The following is a 25,694-nucleotide window of genomic DNA, read 5'->3' as shown; positions in this document are numbered from 1 at the left end:
GACCTTCTAGGAAGTAAAGGAAGTAGAGACCGATGCTTTTCCCACCCTGGAAAGACGGCCACCTTAGTCTTAGGGCATCTAAGTGGTCGGCCGCCTTTGTGGCCCTAATTCTGCAAACAGGATGATGAAATTTAGTGTTTCCAACCGTGGCAGCTTTTCTCATCTTAGTGACAAACCAGGGATGCAATCCATGAGTATTTAGGTTCCAGGGTCAAGGGTCCAGACAAGAACTGTACACGCATAGAACTTACATTCTCCTGGGGCATAGCCTCCTCTCAGTATTGTCAAAGATGGAAAGTAAGGTACACCTCCAGCTCAACAAGTGTGGGTTATTATCCTTCATTGGCTTTCAGCAAAGATGTTGGCCAAAGGGAGTCCTCCAAACTCACACACATCCTAAATATAAAAGGCCAGTTTGGGGCATTTGTCTGGACAGCCACGGATTCTTAAACTCATATGGTGGCCCCTCTCCCCAAGCAAGCATCCACGGCTGGCAGCAAGAGCAGACAGCTAACGGCCCCATCAGGACAGTCAAGTTCCCCGGGAAAGATGCCACCATGGGGAGTCCTCCCAGAGCAAAGAGAACCCCAAATGACAAGGAGTTAGCTGCCTAGTCCTGAGCACACTTGCAGGCAAGTCTGCTGGGAACCAGGTGATGCAAGTTGGGCACAACAGATCTGAGAACCTGCCCACTGGGAACTCAGGTCCGAGGGTCCCTAAGGACCCTCAGGCAAACGCCAAGCCGACCTCGATGCCGCTGGTGGGAGTGTAAACTGGTTTGGCCACTTGGGAAGGTAGAAACTAATAAAACACAGAAGTGTCCATGACTCATGACCTTTATAGTTCCATTTCTAGGGAGATGCCGTAGAGTTCAATTCACACATATGCCCAAGAAGACAAATATCACAATGCTCACTGCAACATTATTTATAATAGCAAAAGATTAAAGTTACACAAATGTCCATCCGTAGGGAAATTTATAAATAAAATCTATTATCTAGAATATGGATTTACTGTACAGCATTTAAAAAGAATGAAGCTCATCTAATCAACAGGGTTAGGTAGATCTCAAAAGGCTAATGTTGAGAAAAAAGAAGCAAGTTCAAGGAAGATGTGATAATAGCTTTATACAGTCTATACATAATTTTATAGAGGTTATACATATAGTATAACACTGCTTATGTAAGTTTTTTGCAAATACACAGAAACCATATTAGTTCTTGAATGTAGGTTTTTAAAAATTGAGTGCAAGGATATAGACTGAGTTCTGATGGCTGTCGCTTCAAGAAATGGTGACGAGGAGTGTGATGGAACGATGAGAGGTCAACGAAGATCATAACTTTATCTGCGATGTCTGCTTCTTTTTTTCTAAAAGGTGATTTGAAGCAAATATGACAGCCTATTAACCATTATATAATTCTGGGTGGTGAGAACACCACTGTTTATACCTTTTGTCATTCAAAAAAAAATTTCCTCCGACAAAAATGCTAAGGGGATATATACCAAACCAAGAGTACTAGCTGTTCTAGACAGAGCTCCTGGGTGATTGGTTCGTTTGCAGTTTACAGAGGTACTTACTTGTCTCTGGCATCCAGTGTGGATTGCAAGCCCATGCTTAACCTGTAGTTTAAAAAAATTGCTGCCAAATACCAAAAAAAAATGTTGCAAAAATCGTACAAGGAATTTCAGCATCCATTACCTCTGATTTCCCCAAACGTTAACATTATTTACTAGATCATTTTTCTTTACCATCCTAGCCTTCTGTCACAGTATATATATCGTACATACATTTTTCTGTAGATCATATATATATATGATTTTTTTCCCACTGCGATGTTTGAGACTAAATGGCAAACAGGACACCCCTCTGTGTGTACTGCTTAAAACCTCAGGACATTCTGTTACATAGTCACAGCACACTTATCAAAATTGGGAAATTCATATTGTTATCGAATATCGAATGTTATCGAATATCGAATTACCAAATGTACAGGACTTAATTGGCAGTTGTCTCCCTCCTGCCCTTATCTGGTGCAGATCCTCCAGGATTACACGTTACGTGGACCTGTCCTGCTAATCTCTATCTCTTTTTTTTTTAATTGAAGTATAGTTTATTTACAATGCTGTTTTAGTTTCTGCTGTACAGCAAAGTGATTCAGTTATGCACATATACATTCTTTTTTTTTTAATAGTTATTTATTTATTTGTGGCTGCGGTGGGTCTTCATTGCTGCGCGAGGGCTTTTCTCTAGTTGCAGCGAGCAGGGGCTACTCTTCGTTGCTGTGCACGGGCTTCTCATTGCGGTGGCTTCTCTTGTTGTAGAGCACGGGCTCTAGGCACACGGGCTTCAGTAGTTGTGGCGCATGGGCTCAGTAGTTGTAGCGCATGGGCTCTAGAGCGCAGGCTCAGTAGTTGTGGTTCACGGGCTTAGTTGCTCCGCAGCATGTGGGATCTTCCCGGGCCAGGGCTCGAACCCGTGTCCCCTGCATTGGCAGGCGGATTCTTAACCACTGCGCCCCCAGGGAAGCCCCACATATACATTCTTCTTTTTTTTTTTTTCTGGCCGCGCCTCAAGGCCTGCAGGATCTTAGTACCCCTGACTAGGGGTCGAACGTGCGCCCCCTGCAGTGGAAGTGCAGAGTCTCAACCACTGGACCTCTCTGTGCTATACAGTTGGACCTTTTTTTTGTTTTTTTGTTTTTGGCCGCGCCACATGGCTTGTGGAATTATAGTTCCCCAACCAGGGATCGAACCTGGGCCCTTGGCAGTGAAAGTGTGGAGTCCTAACCACTGGACTGCCAGGGAATGCCCCAGTTGGACCTTGTTTATCCATTCTGTATATAAAAGCTTACATCTGCTGACCCCAACCTCCCACTCCATCCCTCCCCCAACCTCCTCCTCCTTGGCAACCACCAGTCTGTTCTCTATGTCCATGAGTCTGTTTCTGTTTCGTAGATACGTTCATTTGTGTCATATTTTAGATTCCACATATAAGTGATATCCTATGGTATTTGTCTTTCTCTTTCTGTCTAGTCTCTTTGAATCTAGGACAGTACCTTCCTCTTTGTCTTTCATGGCCTGGACCCTTTTGCTGAGTATTTCATAGGCCCATTGCTTTGTAGAAGGTCCCTCCATTTGGACGTGTCTCATATTTCCTCAGGACTAGATTCAGGGTATGCAGTTTGGGTTGGGACACCCCAGAAGTGATGCTATGTCCTTCTCAGTGCATCTTATCGGGAGGCACAGAATGATCTTCTGAAAACATATCAGACCATCCTTCTCCCCTCTTAACCCCTGCAATGCTTTCCTATCTATCACATTCAGATAGCTGAAACCCAAGGCCAACCAGGTCCTACATGACCTATCTTGTACCTATCTCTCTGCCCCATCTCAGGTCTCTCTCCGTGTAATTCTGCTGTAGCCACACAAACCTTTCTGAATCTTTCTTCGGCCAAGTTCATTCCTGCCCCAGGGCCTTTGCAGTTACTGGTCCTTCTGCCTAAAATGTTCTTCCTCCACATCTTTGCATGACTAGCTCCTTCTCACCCTTCAGGTCACAGGGCAAATGTCACCTCCTCCAGAAGACCCACCCTGATCACCCTTTCTCATGTGGTGTCACCACATCAGCCCTTCCCCATCTCAGGCACTGTTCAACTTTTCCCCAGAGCACTTACCACTAACTGAAAATACCTTGCTTAATTATTCACATGCTTGCTTTTTTAAATCTTTCTTTCCCTCACTAGAATAAACTACGTGCCTTGTTTGTCATGATATTCAAGGTATCTCACACGGTGCCTGGCACCGAACGGAAACTCAGTAAATATTTGTTGAATTATCGAGTGAATTGCTATGAATCCCATCTGAATACAGAAAGAGTCATCAGAAACAGCAGCATTATAATCTAATAAAAATGATAGTGATTTAAATACACAACTTATTAGAATTTAAATAATGCTATTTCATATCAAAGACTAATCACAAAGCAAATAACAAACATTTATCACGTACAGGGCCAAGCCTTTCTTTTTTTTAACATTGCTTCCCAAATGTGACTGTACACGTGAATCACTTGGGAATCTTTTTCTTTTTTTTGGACATGCCATGTGGCATGTGGGATCTTAGTTTCTCGACCAGGGATCGAACCCACGTTCCCTGCGTTGGAAGGGTGGAGTCTTAGCCACTGGACCACCAGGGAAGTCCCCAAACTTTTCTGTTTGTGCGGTTTCCATCAATTTTGTTGATGATGCAGACCAATAAGGAAGCTATTCTTAAACATTTCATTATCTAATTCATTCATCAATCCAGCTGATGAATATCAGAAACTTGTGAGATATTTTCTTTATTTGACAGTCAATTTTCTACATAGGGACCACAACGATGAACAGATTACGTGCTACTTCTTAGCGTTAGCACAGAAACTGTCTTCCTTAAAATCAAAAGGGTGAGGATTGCATATATTATTGCCATATGGCCCTTTGATCCCACAGAATGGTGCAGAGGATATGCTTTGACGGTCCATGAACGAATCCAGCCTTCAGAGCTGTTGTTTGTCCTACACTGGGTGGGGAAGAGCAACACGCTTTATATCTGAACAACTTGCCAGCGTTTTTAAATGTGATGGTTCGGGGAGTTCCCTGGTGGCCTAGTGCTTAGGATTCCGGGCTTTCACTGCCGTGGCCCGGGTTCAATTCCTGGTAGGGGAACTGAGATTCCACAAGCCGCGCATCACGGCCAAAAAAAAAAAAAAAAAAAAAAAAGTGATGATTTTAAAATGAGTCCACAATTCTTTGATACGCCTCTCCTCAAAAACTTGAGCTTAAAAAAAAAAAAAACAAAAAAAACTTGAGCTTAATTCTCCTCTCCTGGAGCATGGGCTGCGTTTAGTGACTCACTTCTACCCAATGGAGGGTGTCACAATGGACAGTGGACTTCTAAATCTAAGTCACTGAGGCTCTGAGGCGTCCACCTTGCTCTCTGGGGCGACTCACTCCGGAAGCCGGTCACCATACGGTGAGGACAGGCACAGCCCTTTGGACAGATTCACGGGACAAGGAGCTGAGGCCCCCTGCAAAGAGCCAGTAGGAGCTTGCTGGGCTGTGAGGGAGCATCAGGGAAGTGGATCTGCCAGCCCCACTCAGGCCTACGTCTTACCTGCAATTTCTTGAGCCCTGAGTCAGAACCCCGCAGTTAAACCACTCCTGAATTCCTGGAAACTGTGTGAGATAATACCGTGAATTGTTGCTTCAAGCTATTAACTTCTAGGGTAATTTGCTCTGCAGTGATAGATAACTAACACAAAAAGTGAGGATATTTCCTGTAAAAATCCAGATACCTGGTTTCTGTTGAACATCAAGATTGGAAAGCACTGGGCCTGATATCTTGCATCGCTGCGCTGTCTGGAGGTAAGTACCACTGCCCCCCACGGCTGGGGCAGACACTGCCGTTTGCCTCGGACCCCACCATTCCCCATCATGTCTCAGACTTGAGGCCTGGTGTCATTTGCTATGGGTCACTTGTCATCTGACACCCAGCCTGCTCTACTCACTGACCTGCCTGCACCCTGAGATGTCTGAATTCACAACCTCTCGTTGAGTAAGTCTGAGACACAGTGACGAAAAAATACAGATTCATTAATTCATTCAGCTGATGTTTACAGAGCACCTCGAGGGACCAGGCACTCCCTGAGGATGGGGGCAGTGAACAAAGCAGACCCACAGGGTCCTGGGCTCACGGATCTTTCGTCCTAGAAGGAAGAACAGGACATGGACTGGCCAAGTAAGTGAGATAGATGTGTGACATAGTGATCACCGCTCAGGTGAGAAATACAGCAGGTAAAGAAGATACAGATGCCAGAGGAAGGGGGTGACAGTGAGACGGGGTGACCAACAGACCTCCCCTAAGATGGTGACATTTGAGCAGAGACCTGCAGGTGAGGGAAGGAGCCACACAGGTGTTGGAGGGAAGAGAATTCGGGGCTGGGGGGGTGGGGAGGGGAGGGCAGAGGCACTGAGGCCGAGGCTGCCAAGAGACGTGCAGCTGGAGGGCACCAGCTCAGGGAGCACAGGAGGGGCTCACACTTGGCTGTATTTCTGTGTAAACTCAGGGTCTCCGCAGGAGTGCAAGGGGCCTCTTGTGTCAGGAACAACGGTTGTTTCTTTTTAGCAAGAAGAACTTTAAAAGCTGCCTGTTGGCAGTCCACCGTAGCACAGAGCCCTCTCTGTGAAAGAGGCTTTTATTCTGTGTCCCGTGTCACCTTAGGAGGGTGTAGTCTGAGGAAAGAGGCTAGAAAATGCCATAAGAAAACAGAAGTATATAGTAGGGTATAACAGGGCTTCTCAGAGGTTGAGACAGGCCTGGACATTTTAGGCCTATCTACCTATCTATCTATCTGTCCATCTGTCTGTGTATCTATCTAGATCTCTAGGTATTTATATTTACTTCCAGATATAGGTAGACAGATACCTAGTAACTATATACAGTTGACCCTTGGACAACAGGGGTCTGAGCTGCATGGGTCCACTCATACACAAATTTTTTTCAACAGTAAAAATTGCAACCATATGATATCACTTATATGTGGAATCTAAAATACGACACACATGAACATATCTACCAAACAGAAACAGACTCACAGGCCTAGAGAACAGACTTGTGGTTGCCAAGGGGGAGTGGGAGGGGGAGGGGTGGATTGGGAGTCTGGGGTTACCAGATGCAAACTATTATACATAAAATAGATAAACCACAAGGTCCTACTGTATAACACAGGGAACTATAGTCAATATCCTGTGATAAGCCAGATTGGAAAAGGATATGAAAAAGAATGTGTATATATATACATTCAGTATTCAGTATATGTATAACTGAATCACTTTGCTGTACAGTAGACATAACACAACATTGCAAATCAACTATACTTCAATAAAATTTAAAAAACAAAAACAAAAAAACTGCAGTACTGGGACTTCCCTGGTGGCGCAGTGGTTAAGAATCCGCCTGCCAATTCAGGGGACACGGGTTCGAGCCCTGGTCCGGGAAGATCCCACACGCCGCGGAGCAACTAAGCCCATGCGCCACAACTACTGAGCCTGCGCTCTAGAGCCCATGAGCCACAACTACTGAGCCCGTGTGCCACAACTACTGAAGCCCACGCGCCTAGAGCCCGTGCTCCACAACAAGAGAAGCCACCGCAATGAGAAGCCCGGGCAGCGCAATGAAGAGTAACCCCGTTCGCTGCAACTAGAGAAAGCCCGCACACAGCAACAAAGACCCAATGCAGCCAAAGATAGATAAATTAATTTTTTAAAAAATGCAATACTACATGATCCATGGTTGGCTCAATCCACAGATTTGGAGGAACCATGGACACAGAGGATTATGTAAGTTATACGTGGATTTTTGCCTTCATGGAGGGTGGGACTCCTAACCTCTGCATTGTTCAAGGGTCAACTGTAATATATATACAGTATAGTGTCTGTACAGTATCTATATCTATAGATAGATATTTAGACATGTGGATATAAAGGTGTATAATTTTAAGTGTGTATGAAAAATTCCACTATATTTGTTTTCGAGTATATATTTAATAGTATATATATCTAAAATTTCAATATGTATATTTTTTCAGGGTTTCAAAAATTGTGGTACTTTTAAAAAATATCTTTATTGGAGTATAATTGCTTTACAATGTTGTGTTAGTTGCTGCTGTATAACAAAGTGAATCAGCTATACGTATACATATAGCCCCATATCCCCTCCCTCTTGCATCTCCTTCCCTCCCACCGTCCCTATCCCACCCCTCTAGGTGGTCACAAAGCACCGAGCTGATCTCCCTGTGCTATGCGGCTGCTTCCCACTAGCTATCTATTTTACATTTGGTGGTGTATATATGTCCATGCCACTCTCTCACTTCATCCCAACTTCCCCTTTCCCCTCTGTGTCCTCAAGTCCATTCTCTATGTCTGTGTCTTTATTTCTGCCCTGCCACTAGGTTCATCAGTACTGTTTTTTTAGATTCCATATATATGTGTTAGCATACGGTATTTGTTTGTCTCTTTCTGACTTACTTCACTCTGTACGACAGACTGTAGGTTCGTCCACCTCACTACAAATAACTCAAAAAATTGTGATACATTTTGAATACTTACTCTGTACAAACTAACTCTTATAAGACAGAGTAATCACTAATATAGCATCCCTGTGCTATTTATAAGATGATTCCAGGGTGTACTGGTTTCTTAGGGCTGCTATAACAAACTACCACCAACTGGGTGCCTTAAAATAACATAAATTTAGTCTCTCACAGTTCTGGAATTCTGAAATTAAGGTCTTCACGGCAGGGCCGTGCTCTCTGGAGCCTCTCGGGGAGAATCTGTTCCAGGCTCTTCTCTTGGCTGCAGGTCTTGCTGGCATCTTTGGGGCCCCTCGGTTTGCAGATAAAACTGCAATGCTTCCTCTGGCATCACATAGCATTCTTCCTGTGTCCCTGCCTCCGTGTGTGTCTGTGTCCTAATCTCCTCTTCTTATAAGATGAGGACCTGTCCTCGGCCTCCTCTTAACTTGATCATATCTGCAAAAACCCAATTTTCAAATAAGGTCATATTCACAGGTACAGGGGTTAGGCGTATCTTTCTGGGGGGGGGACACAATTCAACCCATAACACAGGGTTTAGGAAATACATGAATTCACAGTATGCTTTGGTAGAATGGATCAGACCTGGGGCTCAAGCTTAAGGCAGTGTGATGACTGTTTTCTTCTGCCAGTGTTGACAGCACGTGTCAGGCCTGCCTGGATGTATACATCTCACTGAGATGGAGGCTGGGGAAGCAGCAGGACTCTGTGTCCTCCTGCATAATAGTCACTACACTGGTGAATCCCAAGTTGTTCAAATCTTCCACTACCAGTAGTCATTTGCTTTTAAGCTTTTTTCCCACTAAAACAATGCAGCAGTTAATATCCTTAAACACATCTATTTACATCCTGGGGCTATTGTTGTTATGGAACTTTAATTGATTAATTATTAATTAATTAATTAAGGCCGCGCTCGTGGCTTGCAGGATCTTAGTTCCCTGACCAAGGATCGAACCCGGGCCCTCAGCAGTGAACGTGCAGAGTCCTAACTGCTGGACCGCCAGGGGATTCCAGTCATGGAAATTTAGCTTCCGCAAGAGGAATTGCTACGTCAAAGGGATGTGTATTTTTTATTTTCCCTAGAAGTTGGGAAAATAGTGTTGAATTGTAGTTTTGATTTGCTTTTCCTGATTATCAGGGATATGTGTATCTTTCTGATCCCCATGTGCCATTTCAGCCTCGTAGCTCAAAGAGTGTCTCCTCAGGAATGATCTGATGATAGCATTTCAAGTAATTTTTTTTCTCTTGGATAACATCAGTGCCAAAACAAAAGTCATGAGTCATGATCTGTGGAGTACGTCATCCTGTTTCCTTTCCACTCACATAAGCGAATACATTAAATAATTCTCTGAAAAATAAGCCAAGAGTATGTGTCGTAGGCAGAAAAATGGCCCCCAGAGATGTCCATGCTCTAGTCCCAGGAGCCTGTTGTGACTGTGTTACCTTCCATGGCAGATGGGACTTGGCAGGCATGATTAGCGGTAGGGACCTTGAGTGCAGAGGCCATCCAGGTGGGCCTCGTCTGATCACATGAGTCCTACACAGTGGAGCTCTGGCTGTGTTCACAGTAAAACATGTGATAATGGAAGAAAGGTCAGAACGGTGCTACACTGCTGGCTTTGAAGACGGAGCAAGGGGCTGTGAGCCAAGGAGCATGGGCACCTCTAGGAGCTGGAAAAGGGAAGCACACACACCTCTCCTAGAGCCTCCAGAAAAGGCTGATTTTAGCTCAGTGAGACATCTGGCCCCTATGACTGTAAGATAATAAATTTGCGTTGTTTTAAGCCACTAATATTGTGGTAATTTGTTATAGCAGCAGTAGGAGATTAATACAATATGTGACATCATAAGGCTGTTTCCAGATAACGTATTCAGTCCCATCTTTAAAAGGGTAGCCTGTTTCTAAACTTTACATGATAAATTAAACAAGGCTATTGCATTTCCAAATACCTTGAAAGATTCATTCTCATTTAAATGTACATTCTGTATCTGGGTCAGGAGAAGACAAAGTGAATTCTAACCCAGTCTTCAACTCACAATCAGAGCAAACAATCCTGTGGTCAATTGACAGTCTTTTTTTTTTTTAATATAAGTTTATTTATTTATTTTTGGCTGCATTGGGTCTTTGTTGCTGCGTGCGGGCTTTCTCTAGTTGTGGCGAGCGGGGGCTACTCTTCGTTGCAGTGCGCGGGCTTCTCATTGCGGGGGCTTCTCTTGTGTGGAGCACAGGCTCTAGGTGCGCGGGCTCAGTAGTTGTGGCGCACGGGCTCAGGAGTTGTGGCTTGCGGGCTCTAGAGTGCAGGCTCAGTAGTTGTGGAGCACGGGCTTAGTTGCTCTGCGGCATGTGGGATCTTCCCAGACCAGGGCTCGAACCCGTGTCCCCTGCAATGGCAGGCGGATTCTTAACCACGGCGCCACCAGGGAAGGCCGACAATCATTTTTTAGAGGTCTGAATTTGAATGGATTTTGAAAATGTCCCCTAGTATATCCTTAAGTCAAATAAAAATAAGTTAACTGGTTGTTTCTCGGCTTAGGAGGTGGTGGTTGCGGCGGCTGCTGATACGGATACTGTGCAAACCTGGGGCGCGGGAAGCCGTGGAGGACTGTCTGCCACACTCCAGCTGCTATCTTTCTCTTTTAAAAGAGACTCAGGCTGACAGAGATGGTTCGGCCAGCAACCCCGATCCCCTCCGCCTGGGCCATGAACAGCTGAGAGAGAGTGGACCCCAAAATATGGGAGAAGAGTCAAAGAGGAGAAAAGCCATGTGGCCGACAGGGTCTTGCTGCTCCGGCCGGGCGTCAGGCCTGAGCCTCGGAGGTGGGAGAGCCGAGTTCAGGACGTTGGTCCACCAGAGACCTCCTGGTCCCACGAAACATCAAATGGTGAAAATCTCCCAGAGATCTCCATCTCAACACTAAGACCCAGCTCCACTCAATGACCAGCAAGCTCCAGTGCTGGACACCCTATGCCAAGCAACTAGCAAGACAGGAACACAACCCCACCCATTAGCAGAGAGGCTGCCTAAAATCATACTAAGTTCACAGACACCCCAAAACACACCACTGGACGCAGCCCTGCCCACCAGAAAGACAAGATCCAGCCTCATCCACCAGAACACAGGCACCAGTCCCCTCCACCAGGAAGCCTACACAGCCCACTGAAGCAACCTTACCCACTGGGGGCAGACACCAAAAACAACGGGAACTATGAACCTGCAGCCTGCGAAAAGGAGACCCCAAATGCAGTAAGTTAAGCAAAATGAGAAGACACAGAAACACACAGCAGATGAAGGAGCAAGATAAAAACCCACCAGACCAAATAAATGAAGAGGAAATAGGCAGTCTACCTGAAAAAGAATTCAGAGTAATGATAGTAAAGATTATCCCAAATCTTGGAATTAGAATGGAGAAAATACAAGAAACGTTTAACAAGGACCTAGAAGAACTAAAGAGCAAACAACAATGATGAATTACACAATAAATGAAATTAAAAATTCTCTAGAAGGAATCAATAGCAGAATAACTGAGGCAGAAGAACGGATAAGTGACCTGGAAGATAAAATAGTGGAAATAACTACTGCAGAGCAGAATAAAGAAAAAAAGAATAAAAAGAATTGAGGACAGTCTCAGAGACCTCTGGGACAGCATCAAACACAACAACATTTGAATTATAGGGGTCCCAGAAGAAGAAGAGAAAAAGAAAGGGACTAAGAAAATATTTGAAGAGATTATAGTTGAAAACTTCCCTAATATGAGAAATGATATACTCAATCAAGTCCAGGAAGCACAGAGAGTCCCATACAGGATAAATCCAAGGAGAAACACACCAAGACACATATTAATCAGACTATCAAAAATTAAATACAAAGAAAAAATATTAAAAGCAGCAAGGGAAAAGCAACAATTAACATACAAGGGAATCCCCATAAGGTTAACAGCTGATCTTTCAGCAGAAACTCTGCAAGCCAGAAGGGAGTGGCAGGACATATTTAAAGTGATGAAAGGGAAAAAACCAAAACCAAGATTACTCTACCCAGCAAGGATCTCATTCAGATTCGATGGAGAAATTAAAACCTTTACAGACAAGCAAAAGCTAAGAGAATTCAGCACCACCAAACCAGCTTTACAACAAATGCTAAAGGAACTTCTCTAGGCAGGAACCACAAGAGAAGGAAAAGACCTACAATAACAAACCCAAAACAATTAAGAAAATGGTAATAGGAACATACATATCAATAATTACCTTAAATGTAAATGGATTAAATGCTCCAACCAAAACACATAGATTGGCTGAATGGATATAAAAACAAGACCCATATATATGCTGTCTACAAGAGACCCACTTCAGACCTAGGGACACATACAGACTGAAAGTGAGGGAATGGAAAAAGATATTCCATGCAAATGGAAATCAAAAGAAAGCTGGAGTAGCAATTCTCATATCAGACAAAATAGACTTTAAAATAAAGACTATTACAAGAGACAAAGAAGGACACTACATAATGATCAAGGGATCAATCCAAGGAGAAGAGATAACAATTGTAAATATTTATGCACCCAACATAGGAGCACCTCAATACATAAGGCAAATGCTAACAGCCATAAAAGGGGAACTCGACAGTAACACAATAATAGTAGGGGACTTTAACACCCCACTTTCACCAATTGACAGGTCATCCAAAATGAAAATAAATAAGGAAACACAATCTTTAAACGACACATTGGACAGGATGGACTTAATTGATATTTATAGGACATTCCATCCAAAAACAACAGAATACACTTTATTCTCAAGTGCTCATGGAACATTCTCCAGGATAGATCATATCTTGGGTCACAAATCAAGCCTTGGTAAATTTAAGAAAATTGAAATCGCATCAGGTATCTTTTCTGACCACAATGCTATAAGACTAGATATCAATTACAGGAAAAAAAACTGTAAAAAATACAAACACATGGAGGCTAAACAATACACTACTAAATAACCAAGAGATCACTGAAGAAATCAAAGAGGAAATCAAAAAATACCCGGAAACTAATGACAATGAAAACACGACAACCCAAAACCTATGGGATGCAGCAAAAGCAGTTCTAATAGGGAAGTTTATAGCAATACGAGGCTACCTCAAGAAACAAGAAAAATCTCAGGTAAACAACCTAACCTTAGACCTAAAGCAATTATAGAAAGAAGAACAAAAAAAAAACCCCTGAAGTTAGCAGAAGGAAAGAAATCATAAAGATCAGATCAGAAATAAATGAAAAAGAAGTGAAGGAAATGATAGCAAAGATCAATAAAACTAAAAGCTGGTTCTTTGAGAAGATAAACAAAATTGATAAACCATTAGCAAGATTCATCAAGAAAAAAAGGGAAAAGACTCAAATCAATAGAATTAGAAGTGAAAAAGGAGAAGTAACAACTGACACTGCAGAAATACACAGAATCATGAGAGATTACTACAACCAACTATATGCCAATAAAATGGACAACCTGGAAGAAATGGACAAATTCTTAGAAAAGCACAACCTTCCGAGACTGAACCAGGAAGAAATAGACAATATAAACAGACCAATTACAAGCACTGAAATTGAAACTGTGATTAAAAATGTTCCAACAACAAAAGCCTGGGACCAGATGGCTTCACAGGCGAATTCTATCAAACATTCAGAGAAGAGCTAACACCTATCCTTCTCAAACTCTTCCAAAATATAGCAGGGGGAGGAACACTCCCAAACTCATTCTATGAGGCCACCATCACCCTGATGCCAAAACCAGACAAAGATGTCACAAGAAAAGAAAACCACAGGCCAATATCACTGATGAACATAGATGCAAAAATCCTCAACAAAATACTAGCAAACAGAATCCAACAGCACATTAAAAGGAACATACACCAAGATCAAGTGGGGTTTATCCCAGGAATGCAAGGATTCTTCAATATACGCAAATCAATCAATGTGATAAACCATATTAACAAATTGAAGGAGAAAAACCATATGATCATCTCAATAGATGCAGAAAAAGCTTTTGACAAAATTCAACACCCATTTATGATAAAAACCCTCCAGAAAGTAGGCATAGAGGGAACTTACCTTAACATAATAAAGGCCATGTATGACAAACCCACAGCCAACATCATTCTCAGTGGTGAAAAACTGAAACCATTTCCCCTAAGATCAGGAACAAGACAAGGTTGCCCACTCTCACCACTATTATTCAACATAGTTTTGGAAGTTTTAGCCACAGCAATCAGAGAAGAAAAAAATAAATAAGTAAAAGGAATCCAAGTTGGAAAAGAAGAAGTAAAACTGTCACTGTTTGCAGATGACATGATACTATACATAGAGAATCCTAAAGATGTTACCTGAAAACTACTAGAGCTAATCAATGAATTTGGTAAAGTAGCAGGATACAAAATTAATACACAGAAATCTCTTGCATTCTTTTACACTAATGATGAAAAATCTGAAAGAGAAATTAAGGAAACACTCCCATTTACCATTGCAACAAAAAGAATAAAAAACCTAGGAATAAACCTACCTAAGGAGACAAAAGGCCTGTATGGAGAAAACTATAAGACACTGATGAAAGAAATTAAAGATGATACAAATAGATGGAGAGATATACCATGTTCTTGGATTGGAAGAATCAACATTGTGAAAATGACTATACTACCCAAAGCAATCTACAGATTCAATGTAATCCCTATCAAACTACCAATGGCATTTTTCACAGAACTAGAACAAAAAATTTCACAGTTTGCATGGAAACACAAAAGACCCTGAATAGCCAAAGCAATCTTGAAAAAGAAAAACGGAGCTGGAGGAATCAGGCTCCCTGACTTCAGACTATACTACAAAGCTACAGTAATCAAGACAGTATGGTACTGGCGCAAAAAGAGAAAAGAGATCAATGGAACAGGATAGAAAACCCAGAGATAAACCCACGCACATATGGTCACCTTATCTTTGATAAAGGAGGCAAGAATATACAAATGCAAAAAGACAGCCTCTTCAATAAGTGGTGCTGGGAAAACTGGACAGCTAAATGTAAAAGAATGAAATTAGAACATTCCCTAACACCATACACAAAAATAAACTCAGAATGGATTAAAGACCTAAGTGTAAGGCCAGACACTATAAAACTCTTCGAGGAAAACATAGGCAGAACACTCCATGAAATAAATCACAGCAAGATCCTCTCTGACCCACCTCCTAGAGAAATAGAAATAAATACAAAGATAAATAAATGGGACCTAATGAAACTTCAAAGCTTTTGCACAGCAAAAGAAATCATAAACAAGACAAAAAGACAACCCTCAGAATGGGAGAAAATATTTGCAAATGAAGCAACTGACAAAGGATTAATCTCCAAAACATACAAGTAGCACATGCAGCTCAATATCAAAAAAACAAACAACCCAATCCAAGAATGGGCAGAACATCTACATAGACATTTCTCCAAAGAAGATATACAGATGGGCAACAAACACATGAAAGGATGCTCAACATCACTAATCATTAGAGAAATGCAAATCAAAGCTACAATGAGGTACCACCTCACACGGGTCAGAATGGCCATCATCAAAAAATCTAGAAACAATAAATGCTGGAGAGGGTGTGGAGAAAAGGGAACCCTCTTGCCCTGTTGGTGGGAATGTAAATTGATACAGCCACTATGGAGAACAGTATGGAGGTTCCCTAAAAAACTAAAAATAGAACTATCATACGACCCAGCAATCCCACTACTGGGCATATAGCCTGAGAAAACCATAATTCAAAGAAAGTCATGTACCACAATGTTTATTGCAGCATTATTTACAATAGCCAGGACATGGAAGCAACCTAAGTGTCCAGGACATGGAAGCAACCTAAGTGTCCATCGACAGATGAATGGATAAAGAAGATGTGGCACATATATACAATGGAATATTACTCAGCCATGTAAAGAAACAAAATTGAGTTATTTGTAGTGAGGTGGATGGACCTAGAGTCTGTCATACAGAGTGAAGTAAGTCAGAAAGAGAAAAACAAATACCGTATGCTAACACATATATATGGAATCTAAAAAAAAAAAAAAATGTTCTGATAACCTAGGGGCAGGACTGGACTAAAGATGCAGACGTAGAGAATGGACTTGAGGACATGGAGAGGGGGAAGTGTAAGCTGGGATGAAGTGAGAGAGTGGCATGGACATATATACACTACCAAATGTAAAATAGATAGCTAGTGGGAAGCAGCCGCATAGCATAGGGAGATCAGCTCTGTGCTTTGTGTCCACCTAGAGGGGTGGGGATAGGGAGGGTGGGAGGGAGACGCAAGAGGGAGGGGATATGGGGATATATGTATACGTATAGCTGACTCACTTTGTTATACAGCAGAAATTAACACACCATTGTAAAGCAATTATACTCCAATAAAGATGTTTAAAAAAATAAATAAATATATTAACTTAGAGTCACAAATTTTAAAATAGGCAGGAACTTTGCTAGGTTCAAATTCAAACTCTGCAGCTGGCCAGAAATTCACGAACCTGTAATTTTCCGTTAAGTTTCCCACCACGGTAATAAAGTTTACTTTTGAATGAATACATGTATTAAGCAAATTTTGCAGCATAAGTTGCTCGACAAATATTTATTACACACCTCCTATGTGCTGGGCCCCATTCCAGGTGTTGGCAAGAATTGCTGAGCAAAGTGGACAAAAATCCCTGCCCTTGATGGAGTGGACTTTTCGGAGGAGAAAGACAAATAGTAAGCAGCATACAAAATAAGTGTGTATAGGACATAGTTGGTCAGAGGGTGTAGGTGTTAAGGAGAAAAAAGAACAAGGTAAGAGGGTTCAGAGTGTGAAGAAGAAATGGCAATTTTTAACAGGGTGGGGCAGGACAGGCTTCCCAGAAAAGGTGTCACTGGACCAAAGTCTTAAAGGAAGTAAGGGACCAAGCTACACAGATATCTGGGGGAAGAGCATTCAGACAAGAACAGCCAGTGCAAAGGCCCTGAGGTGACACATGGCTGGCTGGGAGTCAGTGGAGGGAAGTGCAGAGGGAAACAAGGCTCTGGAGGTCTTGGAGGATGATCAGATTGGACAGGACCTTGCAGGCCACTATAAGGACTTTAGTTTTTACTCTGAGTGAGTAATACTTTATATATATAGGGTTTATAAACGGTCCCATCAATCTGCACAGCATGTTATCAGTGTGCTGTAACCTCCAGAGTGTTGGCTTCAACTTTAGTGTACTGAAGAGTCAACCATTTCTGATGGATGAATCAGGTGGGGAAAATAAAACCGATGGTCTAGATGAAAATTCTAGGTTGCATAGGAGAAGGCTGGAGCCAATGTGCTGGGGTGTACATCACCCTTAACTGTGAGTCTCTGGCCTATGAATTGTCACATGATTCCCACCGTGATTTCAGGAGGCATTCAGTTCTGTTCTAGCTCTCTGTAGGCCCTTCTCACTATGTGGCAACTAAAGGTATGATTTATTTATTCAGTTCATGTCAACCCAAAACATAGCTATGTGGGTAGCGAGGACAGATAGAAAGATCAGTGTGTCACCATCCTTGCCCTACTCATTCTTTCATTCATTTATTTGTAACACTCCTTGAAAAGGGACACATAATATTAAGATATATGCCCTATCTTCCAGGAGCTAAATTCCTAATTTTAGTAAATGACTATATTAGTTTTCTATTGTTGACATAACAAGTTATTGAAAACTCAGCAGCTATAAACAATATATATCTATTAGCTCACAGTTCCATAGGTCAGAAGTCTGGGTGGCTCAGCTGGGTTCTCTGCTTGGGTTTCATAAGGCTGAAATCAAAGTGTCAATGCCCAGGCCCTTATAGGGAAGTACAAGGAAGAATCGGCTTCCAAGCCCACGCAGGTTGTTGGTAGAACCCAGTTCCTTGCAGATATTGGACAGAGGGCCCCATTTCCTTTCTGGCTGTCAGCTGGTGTCCACCCTTAGGGCCTAGAAGTCTCTTGGGTCCTTGCACATGACCCTACATTTCAGAGTCAGTGATGTGGCACTGACACCTCACATTTGCAGTTTCTCTGACAGCCCCTTCTGCCGCATCTTTTTCATCTGGAGAAAGTTCTTTGCTTGCGAGGGCTCAGGTGACTAGACTGGGCCCACCCCTAGTAATCCAGGAAAGTCCAAGAGCCTGCAAGGCCCCTTTTGCCATATGAGGTAACATAGTCACAGGTTCTAAGGATTAGGGTGTGGACATCTATGGGGGGGCATTATGATGCTTATCCCAGTGACTAATGGCCTTTCTCGTTGCCCCTGTTCTCTCTCCCTTCTCTTCTTTCTAAGGTGGCCTACTGTAGGAGAGGATACCTTTTCAGGCCTTGTCTAAGTCCAACTCACAATGACCCCCTTTCTTCGAGAACTACCCCCATCCATCAAGGGGGTGGTAATCAGATTCTCTTTCTTAGGAACATAGGTCTCTTTCAATCTTGGTAAGTAGCTGTTTTGAACGCACTACTGTGATCTGACTGATATTTTGACCCCCAGAGACATTTGACTGCCTATGTATGTAAGAAATAAGGGAAAATTGACAAATTATGTATTAGTAGCCACACCCTCATTCTTCCCCTGGCAGGATAAGAAACTTCTGGCTGACAATTCAACATTATCCAACTGCTCCCCATATTATATGCTTTGGAATAATCTGTTGGGGGAGGGGGAGGAAAAGGCAGGGCCAATACTTATTGGAGAGAAATTAACAGTGGTGGTGGATGGATGGAAAGTGCTGACCCAGTACGAGTGCCCTGGTGGGGAAGTTTAGGGGGTGCTGAGTGAGAAAAAGAGTACTCTGGGAACTATAGGGTATAAAAGACATGAAACACTAGAAGACTGTAGAAAGGATTTGAAGAGTGATCTTGGGGGTTACAAATGAGACCTCTTTTAATATTCTTAGGGATAACCTAATAAAGATTGGACTCATTTTTAATTGCTTTGACTGTGGGACTCCATTTTTTCGAGTGAGATACCACAGAAACTGGATGTTTAGATGCCACATTCAGAATCCAGGGAACATTATGGATAAACACATTTAGTCAAAATTGTTCTGACATCAGTAAGGATTCATTAAGAAAGTGTTTTCCAGAGGGAACCGTGTTAGGGTAAATCAATGCCTTAATTAGCGTTCTACACAGTACAATGGAAAGACCCCAATGTCTTCCTTTTTCATTTCTTGCTGGTGAGTTTATCTTCCCTGGGATGGAGTGGCATGGGGTGGTTATTCAGCCACGCAGAACCCCTTGTCCTTCTGCAGGATTCAGCCCCGTTCATTAGACCTCCATCTGCCAGTGAATTCCGGGACAGGCATTTCCGGTCCCAGGGAGGTCACATGACCAGGTTTGACCTATCACAACCACAGAGCCACCTGACTGGTGATTGGTTCGGGGGTAGACAAATGACCCCAGTTGATCCAATCAGAGTGAAGTTCGGGAATCTGAGGCTGCAACCCAGAAAAGGTGCTCTTTCTTTTCCCTGGAACTGAATCTGGCTCCCGCCAGAGCCAGAGGCCAATAAAGAGGAGTCACCTGGCGGATGAAAGCTGAGCCCTGACGACTGTCTGAGTACCTGGATCAGACCCGCCTGTCTGAGTCATTACTCAAACCTGAGTAGTCTACTACTCAGTACACTACCCCTGTACTTTCCGCTGCGAAGAGTTTACTCATTAATCAGCTCTCCAGCATAAAACATTTATTTATTACAGCTTCTGGCATTGGAGAGTATTGGTGTGTGTGCAGATAGGTAAATAATTTTTACTCAGTGCAGTTTCTCCAGGCTTCATTTTGCACATCTAAGGTTTGTTAAGATTTGATGCTTTCATCAATTTTTAAAGAGCAAATTTTGCAGTGTGCATTTTTAGGAAGTTAATTTTATGTTAATGAGTCTTTCTACGAAGCCTAATTTTTCTGAGTAATTTTTTCTGCTGTTGCTAACCAGATATAACTTTTCAATCGGTTTTTTAGATTTATAACAAATTTTACCATGTGTAGTTTAGATTTCTATTAGGTGTTAATTGTTTCTAAGAGTAATAAGCATAAATTGATTAAACAGACATCATTCATACTCACTGTTTGCAATTAAGAGGGCAAATGAGTAGGGTGAATCAGTCTCTGGAGGCATAGTGGGGTCAAAATGGGAAAGTCACAGCCTTTCAGCTTGAAAGCTGCCTTTTCACCACTTCACAGGCAGGAAAATTGAGGCTTAGAAAAATTAGTCTTTTTGTCCTGTTAACCTGAAACAAAAAAAGTCAGTTATTTTACCAGCAAAATGGGTTTACTCCTGAGCAGCAAAGAATTTCAATTTGGGATGTGCAACTACGGCAACCTACAAGCAAGTCTGGTAAAACAAAAGAAAGGAAACTCTTGTAGAGGAGAAGGGGAACTTGGGAGGGGCTGTTATGAACAAAAAGTCCGTTGGAAGAAACTGGGAATTTGAAATACAGTGGCTTCCATTGGCTGAGGTGTGATGGTCTCTCATTGGCTGAGCTGTTGCCAGGCCAAGAGAAAATCTTCCTCTCGCTGGTGGTAGTAATGTCACTTCCCACAGGGGATGTGAGGTACCATCTCTTCCTGCTGGGATCTGTATTGACATTGAGTGAGAGCAACATTGAGTGAGAGCACCCCCTCTGGCCTCTTGACTCCATTTTAGTGAGGTTTCCCTTTATTAGTTTTCACAATCCAAAGTTACACAGAGAGTAAATAGCAGAACTGGGATTCAAAGCCAGGACTGGACATCTATTATTATTATTATTTTTTTTAATTTTATTGAAGTATAGTTGATTTACAATGTGTTAATTTCTGATGTACAGCAAGGTGATTCAGTTACATATATATATTCTTTTTCATATTCTTTTCCTTTATCACAGGATATTGAATATAGTTCCCTGTGCTATACAGTAGGTCCTTGTTACAATATACAATATAAAATTGTATATACAATCCTATATACAATAGTTTGCACCTGCTAATCCCAAACTCCCAAGCCATCCCTCTGCCACACCCCTCCCTCTTGGCAACTGCAAGTCTCTTCTTTATATCTGTGAGTCTGTTTCTGTTTCGTAGATAAGTTCATTTGTGTCATATTTCAGATTCCACATATAAGTGATATCATATGGTATTTGTCTTTCTCTCTCTGACTTACTTCACTTAGTATGATAGTCTCTAGGTCCATCCATGTTGCTGCAAATGGCATTATTTCATTCTTTTTTAATGGCTGAGTAGTATTCCACTGTATATATGTACCACATCTTCTTTATCCATTCCTCTGTTGATGGACGTTTAGGTTGTTTCCATGTCTTGCCTATTGTGAATAGTGCTGCTATGAACATTGGGGTGTGTGTATCTTCTTGAATTAGAGTTTTTGAACATCTATTATTTTATTTTACAAATTGTGTATTGAGTGCCTACAATGTGCCTGACATTTTGTAGGAATCGGAGACACAACAGTGAACAAAACAGACCAAAGCCCCTATTCCCCGGGACCCTACATTTCAGAAGTAGCTTACCTCTTAGTCTGTAAATTCTCACAGCAATGTATTAGGACGTCTTCATTCTAAGTGAAAAAACTGAAAAAGAAATTCATTGGCTTATGAAAGTCCTGCGGTATATTGGTTCCAAGTACTGCTTGACACAGGAGCTCAAACGCTGTGTCCAGGACCAGGTGTTTTTCTACCCTCACTCAGTTTTACCCCCTTTATATTAACTCCAGTCTCAGAAAAGCTCTGTACAATTACTGCCTCCTCACCCCCTGCTCACACCTCATTTTAATTGCTTAGTCAAAAGGGAGGATTTTTGTTCAACCCATATCCATCAAATTATTGATTTTGATTTAAATTATGAAAAACATAACAAAGTCATAAATTAAGAAGAGACAAATTTGCCCGTAGTCCACCCAAGTTTAAGTCCCTATCTTTGGTTTCTAAACTGTCTAGTCTCTGCTTCCCCTGCTCCTCTACTATAATCCAAGAACCCAGTCACGCCCAGAACCAAATCCAAAATTCCCTGCTTTTTCTGTCTAGACTATTCTCAAACATGTTTCTTATGGCTGCTTTCTTTACCTTAGATCATAGCACAAAAGCCACCTATTCAAGGAGGTAGTAAAGAATTTAACCTTGTCCAAAAAGAAGTCTGTCCTTTGCTCTCACTCCTGGAAGTAGTATTTGTTTGCCTGGGGGCCCTTGGACTAGCCAGATAGTGACAATGTGATTTAGGATGGGACTTTCGGGTTCCATGGGTACAGGTCAACCTGGAGACTTAGATCAACCAGGAGGGCAATTAATCAATCAGTCATGCCTATGCAATGGAGCCCCAATAAAAACTCAGAATTTGGTGGCTCGGGTGAGATTTCCTGGTGGGCGACTTCGTGTATATTGACACACATCAATGCTTGAAAGTAATGTACCCTGACTGCCCGAGGAGAAGACAACAGAAGCCTCCCATTTGGTGCTACTGTGTCTCCCCCCATGCACCTCTGCCCTTCGCTGATGTTAATCTGTATCCTTCCCCTGTGATAAACCCTAACTGTCAGCGCTGCAGTGTTTAGTGAATTCTGAGTCCCTCCAGTGAATTATTGAATTTGAGTGTGGTGGGGGAACCGCCGGAACTTGTAGTTGGTGTCAGAAGTGAGAGTGGTCTTGGGGACTGTTCCCTCTAACTTTGTTGGCCTACACTCTGGCGCCTCTCATGCCCACCTTTCTGATGTAGCCACCCCTCTTTCAGCTCTCCTCCAAGTGCATGCCCCTATTTTTTTTGCTTATTTATTTATCCGCTTCTGTATCCTCTTTCTCCACTAGGACTGCATCCCAAGGCCTGAGTCCGTGCATATCACCATCCCATGCCATTTTAAGTTATATTCGTTAAGCATTATAGGACTTACTTTATCTCTTGTCCTTTATTCACACAAAAGGCTGGTATGAAGCCTTAAAGAGAAGGCCTATGTTCAGAATATGCATACGCAAAGCTGCACCCAGCTCATCTCCATAGGCTTGCTAAGTTTGTCACCAAATTTACCACGAATTTTTAAAATAAATAAAATGAATGCGAAAGCACAAAAATAAAAGCAATCAAGAAGGGTAAAAGGTGCATCTAACTGACCAGGCTACGAGGCCGCCAGAACGCAGCTCGGCCGTGCCCCGCCCCTCCGTGGCCTGCCCCGCCTTTTCCTCAACAGGCCCCGCCCCTCCAATTTCAGTCAGGTTCCGCCCCTTCCCCCACCAGGTCCTGTCCCTGTCCGGGCCTAAGAGGCCCCGCCTCTTTCCCATCTCTGGCCGGCCCCTTCCCTCCCCGATAGTCCCCGCCCACCCCGCCAAGGCTCCGCCCCTCCCCGGCGGGCCCCGCCCCTCGGGCCGCGGCATTCCCGCAGGAAGGCTCCCGCCGTCTGCGTGGGCCTGGGCGCGGCGCGGGCCGGGCGTACGCAGAGCGCGCCGGCGCGGTTGCCGTGGCAGCGCCGGCGGAGGGGACGGTGACCGGCTGGCTGAGGCGGCGGCTGGGCCATCGAGAGCCTGCGGCCGGCCGGAGGCGGCGCCGGGCAGGCCTGAGCGGCGGCGCGCGGCGCCCGGCCCGCGGGGATGCGGGACCGGCTGCCGGACCTGACGGCGGTGAGCGGCGGGCGGGCGAGCGGGCGGATAGCGGTTCGGGCCGGGAGCGCTGGGGGCGCGGGCGTGGGCCGGGGCCTGGCGGGAGGGGCTCGCGGGCCGGGCTGGGGGCGGGGGCGCGGGGGCGGGCGGGAAGGGGAGGCCAGGTCGGGGGGCGCCGGCCCGTCGGGGCGGCCTAGCGGGTGGGGTCGGGGCGGGGGCGCAGGGCTCCCCCAGCCCGCAGCGCCCCTCGTGGGTCGCCGTCCTCCAGTGTCCCGGACGCCCCCCTCCAGTCTCCCGGACGCCCCGACGGCCCAGAGGCGGGCACTGTTCTGCCCTCGCTTCCGCGCGGCGGGGAAACAGCTTTTGAAAGGGCGTCTCAGGGCAGCGGCCGGACTGGACCTCGAACCCTTTTTCTGAGCTGGGCTCCGCCGCTTCTCCAGCTTGATCCCTTCCCTGGAGTCACTCCAGCCTGTCGCCTGGTTTGAATCCTTGCACAGCACTCAGCACGACTAGAAATTACTTGCGGAATTATGGTCCGTCCCACCCTAGTGGGTGTCAGCTCCTGGGGAGCAGGACTTGTCCCCTCGCCCCCTGTCTCGTCCGTGGGGTCTAAGACGGGACCCCGCGCGGTGGGAGTGAACGCACCTGACGCGCCTCCGGGGGTGGGGGGGCGGCTTGCAGGGCTGGACGCTGGGAGGGAGCGGCGAGGCAGGTACGGAGCGGCGCCTTGTGTTTCCCCTGTAAATGGTTTGCTCTGTGCTTGCTTACTGCCAGTAAGCCCAGCTAGTGGAGCGTGTAGGGGCTCAGCGAGTAGCGACAGCAAATTACCGACTATTGTAGTAAGAGGGCAGTGTTTTGTCCCCTTAGGCGTTGGACTCGGGTTTGATGCGTTCCACAGACAATGCTGTGAATGAGATGGTGACGCTGAAGCTGTAGTGGACGTTCATAGAGTGTGGGAGCGTTGAAAAATTTTAGGCCAACAGAATTCATTCTTTTTCTTTAACAATATTCAACACAAGTACTAATTGTGCTGAACGTTTGCATTTTGTTTCCCAGCGCACAGAATCCCTGACAGCCTCAGACCTGCGCTAGGCCCACTGCCCTAAGGCATCCATTGAATGTCATGAGTTAACCTCTCTTCTTTGCTTCTAGAACGGATCTAGCTGTGCCCCAGGCTTAGGAAGGAGAGAGAACAGTCGGATTATTATCTGTGTTCTGTCAGCCGGCTGAGGAGTCTTAGTTCAGAAAGGCAGTGAATTATTCATTCTTAAGATTGTGGAAATTCTGCTTTTACAGTCATCCCCAGAAAGTTTCTTCATAGTGATTTTTCTTTCCTTCCCTTTTTGTTAATGGTCAGGTACTTTGACCTCTGCACTTTGCAGGTCAGCACCGTGTGAAGCAGCAAATTACTGTTCTGTTATCTCACTCAATGGAGTATCTTTCCTTGTTAGAATTAGAAACCCAAATATTTGTTAAATGAAGAAATGACGAATGTATCACGAGAGAATAGCCAAATTTATGAATGTTGGGGAATAGTAGAAAAGATCTGTCAGTGGAATATGTGAGCAGCTTTTCTTGGCTTGATTAGCAAAACATAAAGAAGACAGTTATTTATCACTCTTCAGTGTATGCGTATTTCAGCTCTTATGGCAACAGTGTTGATAAGAACATGTTTTGATCTAGAATTTTAGAGCAAGAAGTGACCTTTTCTGGTCCAATTATCATCTTGCTGTAGATGAAGACTAAGCAGCTGTAGAGCAAGTTAGCAGAAGTTTCTACGTCTGGAGTTGTTGAATCTTGGGCAGAATTTTTAAGCCTCTCAGAACTTCACTTTTCCTGTTTATAAAGTGGGGATAATAACATCTTTCTTGTCTACTCTCATGGAAGAAGCTGTGAAACATAAAATTATCTGTTGCGTGTGCCACTCTGGGAGAAGATGGGAGAGAGAAAATGGTCTGTAATTA

At 43.8% G+C, this 25,694-nt stretch overlaps 1 protein-coding gene and 1 long non-coding RNA gene across 6 annotated transcripts in view; one reads left to right on the top strand and one right to left on the bottom strand.

The window, feature by feature from the left end:
* Nucleotides 1-23,321, bottom strand: LOC309610403. Of its 3 annotated transcripts, none has more exons than XR_014233903.1 (4): nt 23,031-23,321; nt 21,661-21,720; nt 20,225-20,735; nt 1-1,368 (listed from the first exon to the last, which is right to left on the bottom strand). It is a non-coding gene; the product is annotated as an uncharacterized lncRNA (long non-coding RNA). The 3 variants fall into 3 exon arrangements; XR_014233904.1 differs by having other exon boundaries at nt 20,225-20,388; XR_014233905.1 differs by lacking the exons at nt 1-1,368; nt 20,225-20,735 and adding an exon at nt 7,653-10,510.
* A 169-nt stretch (nt 23,322-23,490) lies between these two features.
* STX2 (syntaxin 2) overlaps nt 23,491-25,694 on the top strand; it is a 39,190-nt gene continuing 36,986 nt past the window's right edge. The window contains exon 1 of one of the 3 annotated variants that reach the window (XM_082353272.1): nt 23,491-23,751. In XM_082353272.1, the coding sequence (XP_082209398.1) occupies nt 23,722-23,751 (30 nt within the window). In that variant the 5' untranslated portion in view covers nt 23,491-23,721. The remainder of the gene's footprint in view (nt 23,752-25,694) is intronic. The other 2 variants (XM_082353273.1, XM_082353274.1) reach the window with 2 other exon arrangements.

Source organism: Balaenoptera borealis (genome assembly GCF_965194805.1).
Source record: "Balaenoptera borealis genome assembly, chromosome: 14".
Classification (NCBI taxonomy): domain Eukaryota; kingdom Metazoa; phylum Chordata; class Mammalia; order Artiodactyla; family Balaenopteridae; genus Balaenoptera; species Balaenoptera borealis.
This window is presented reverse-complemented; position numbering and strand designations above follow the sequence as displayed.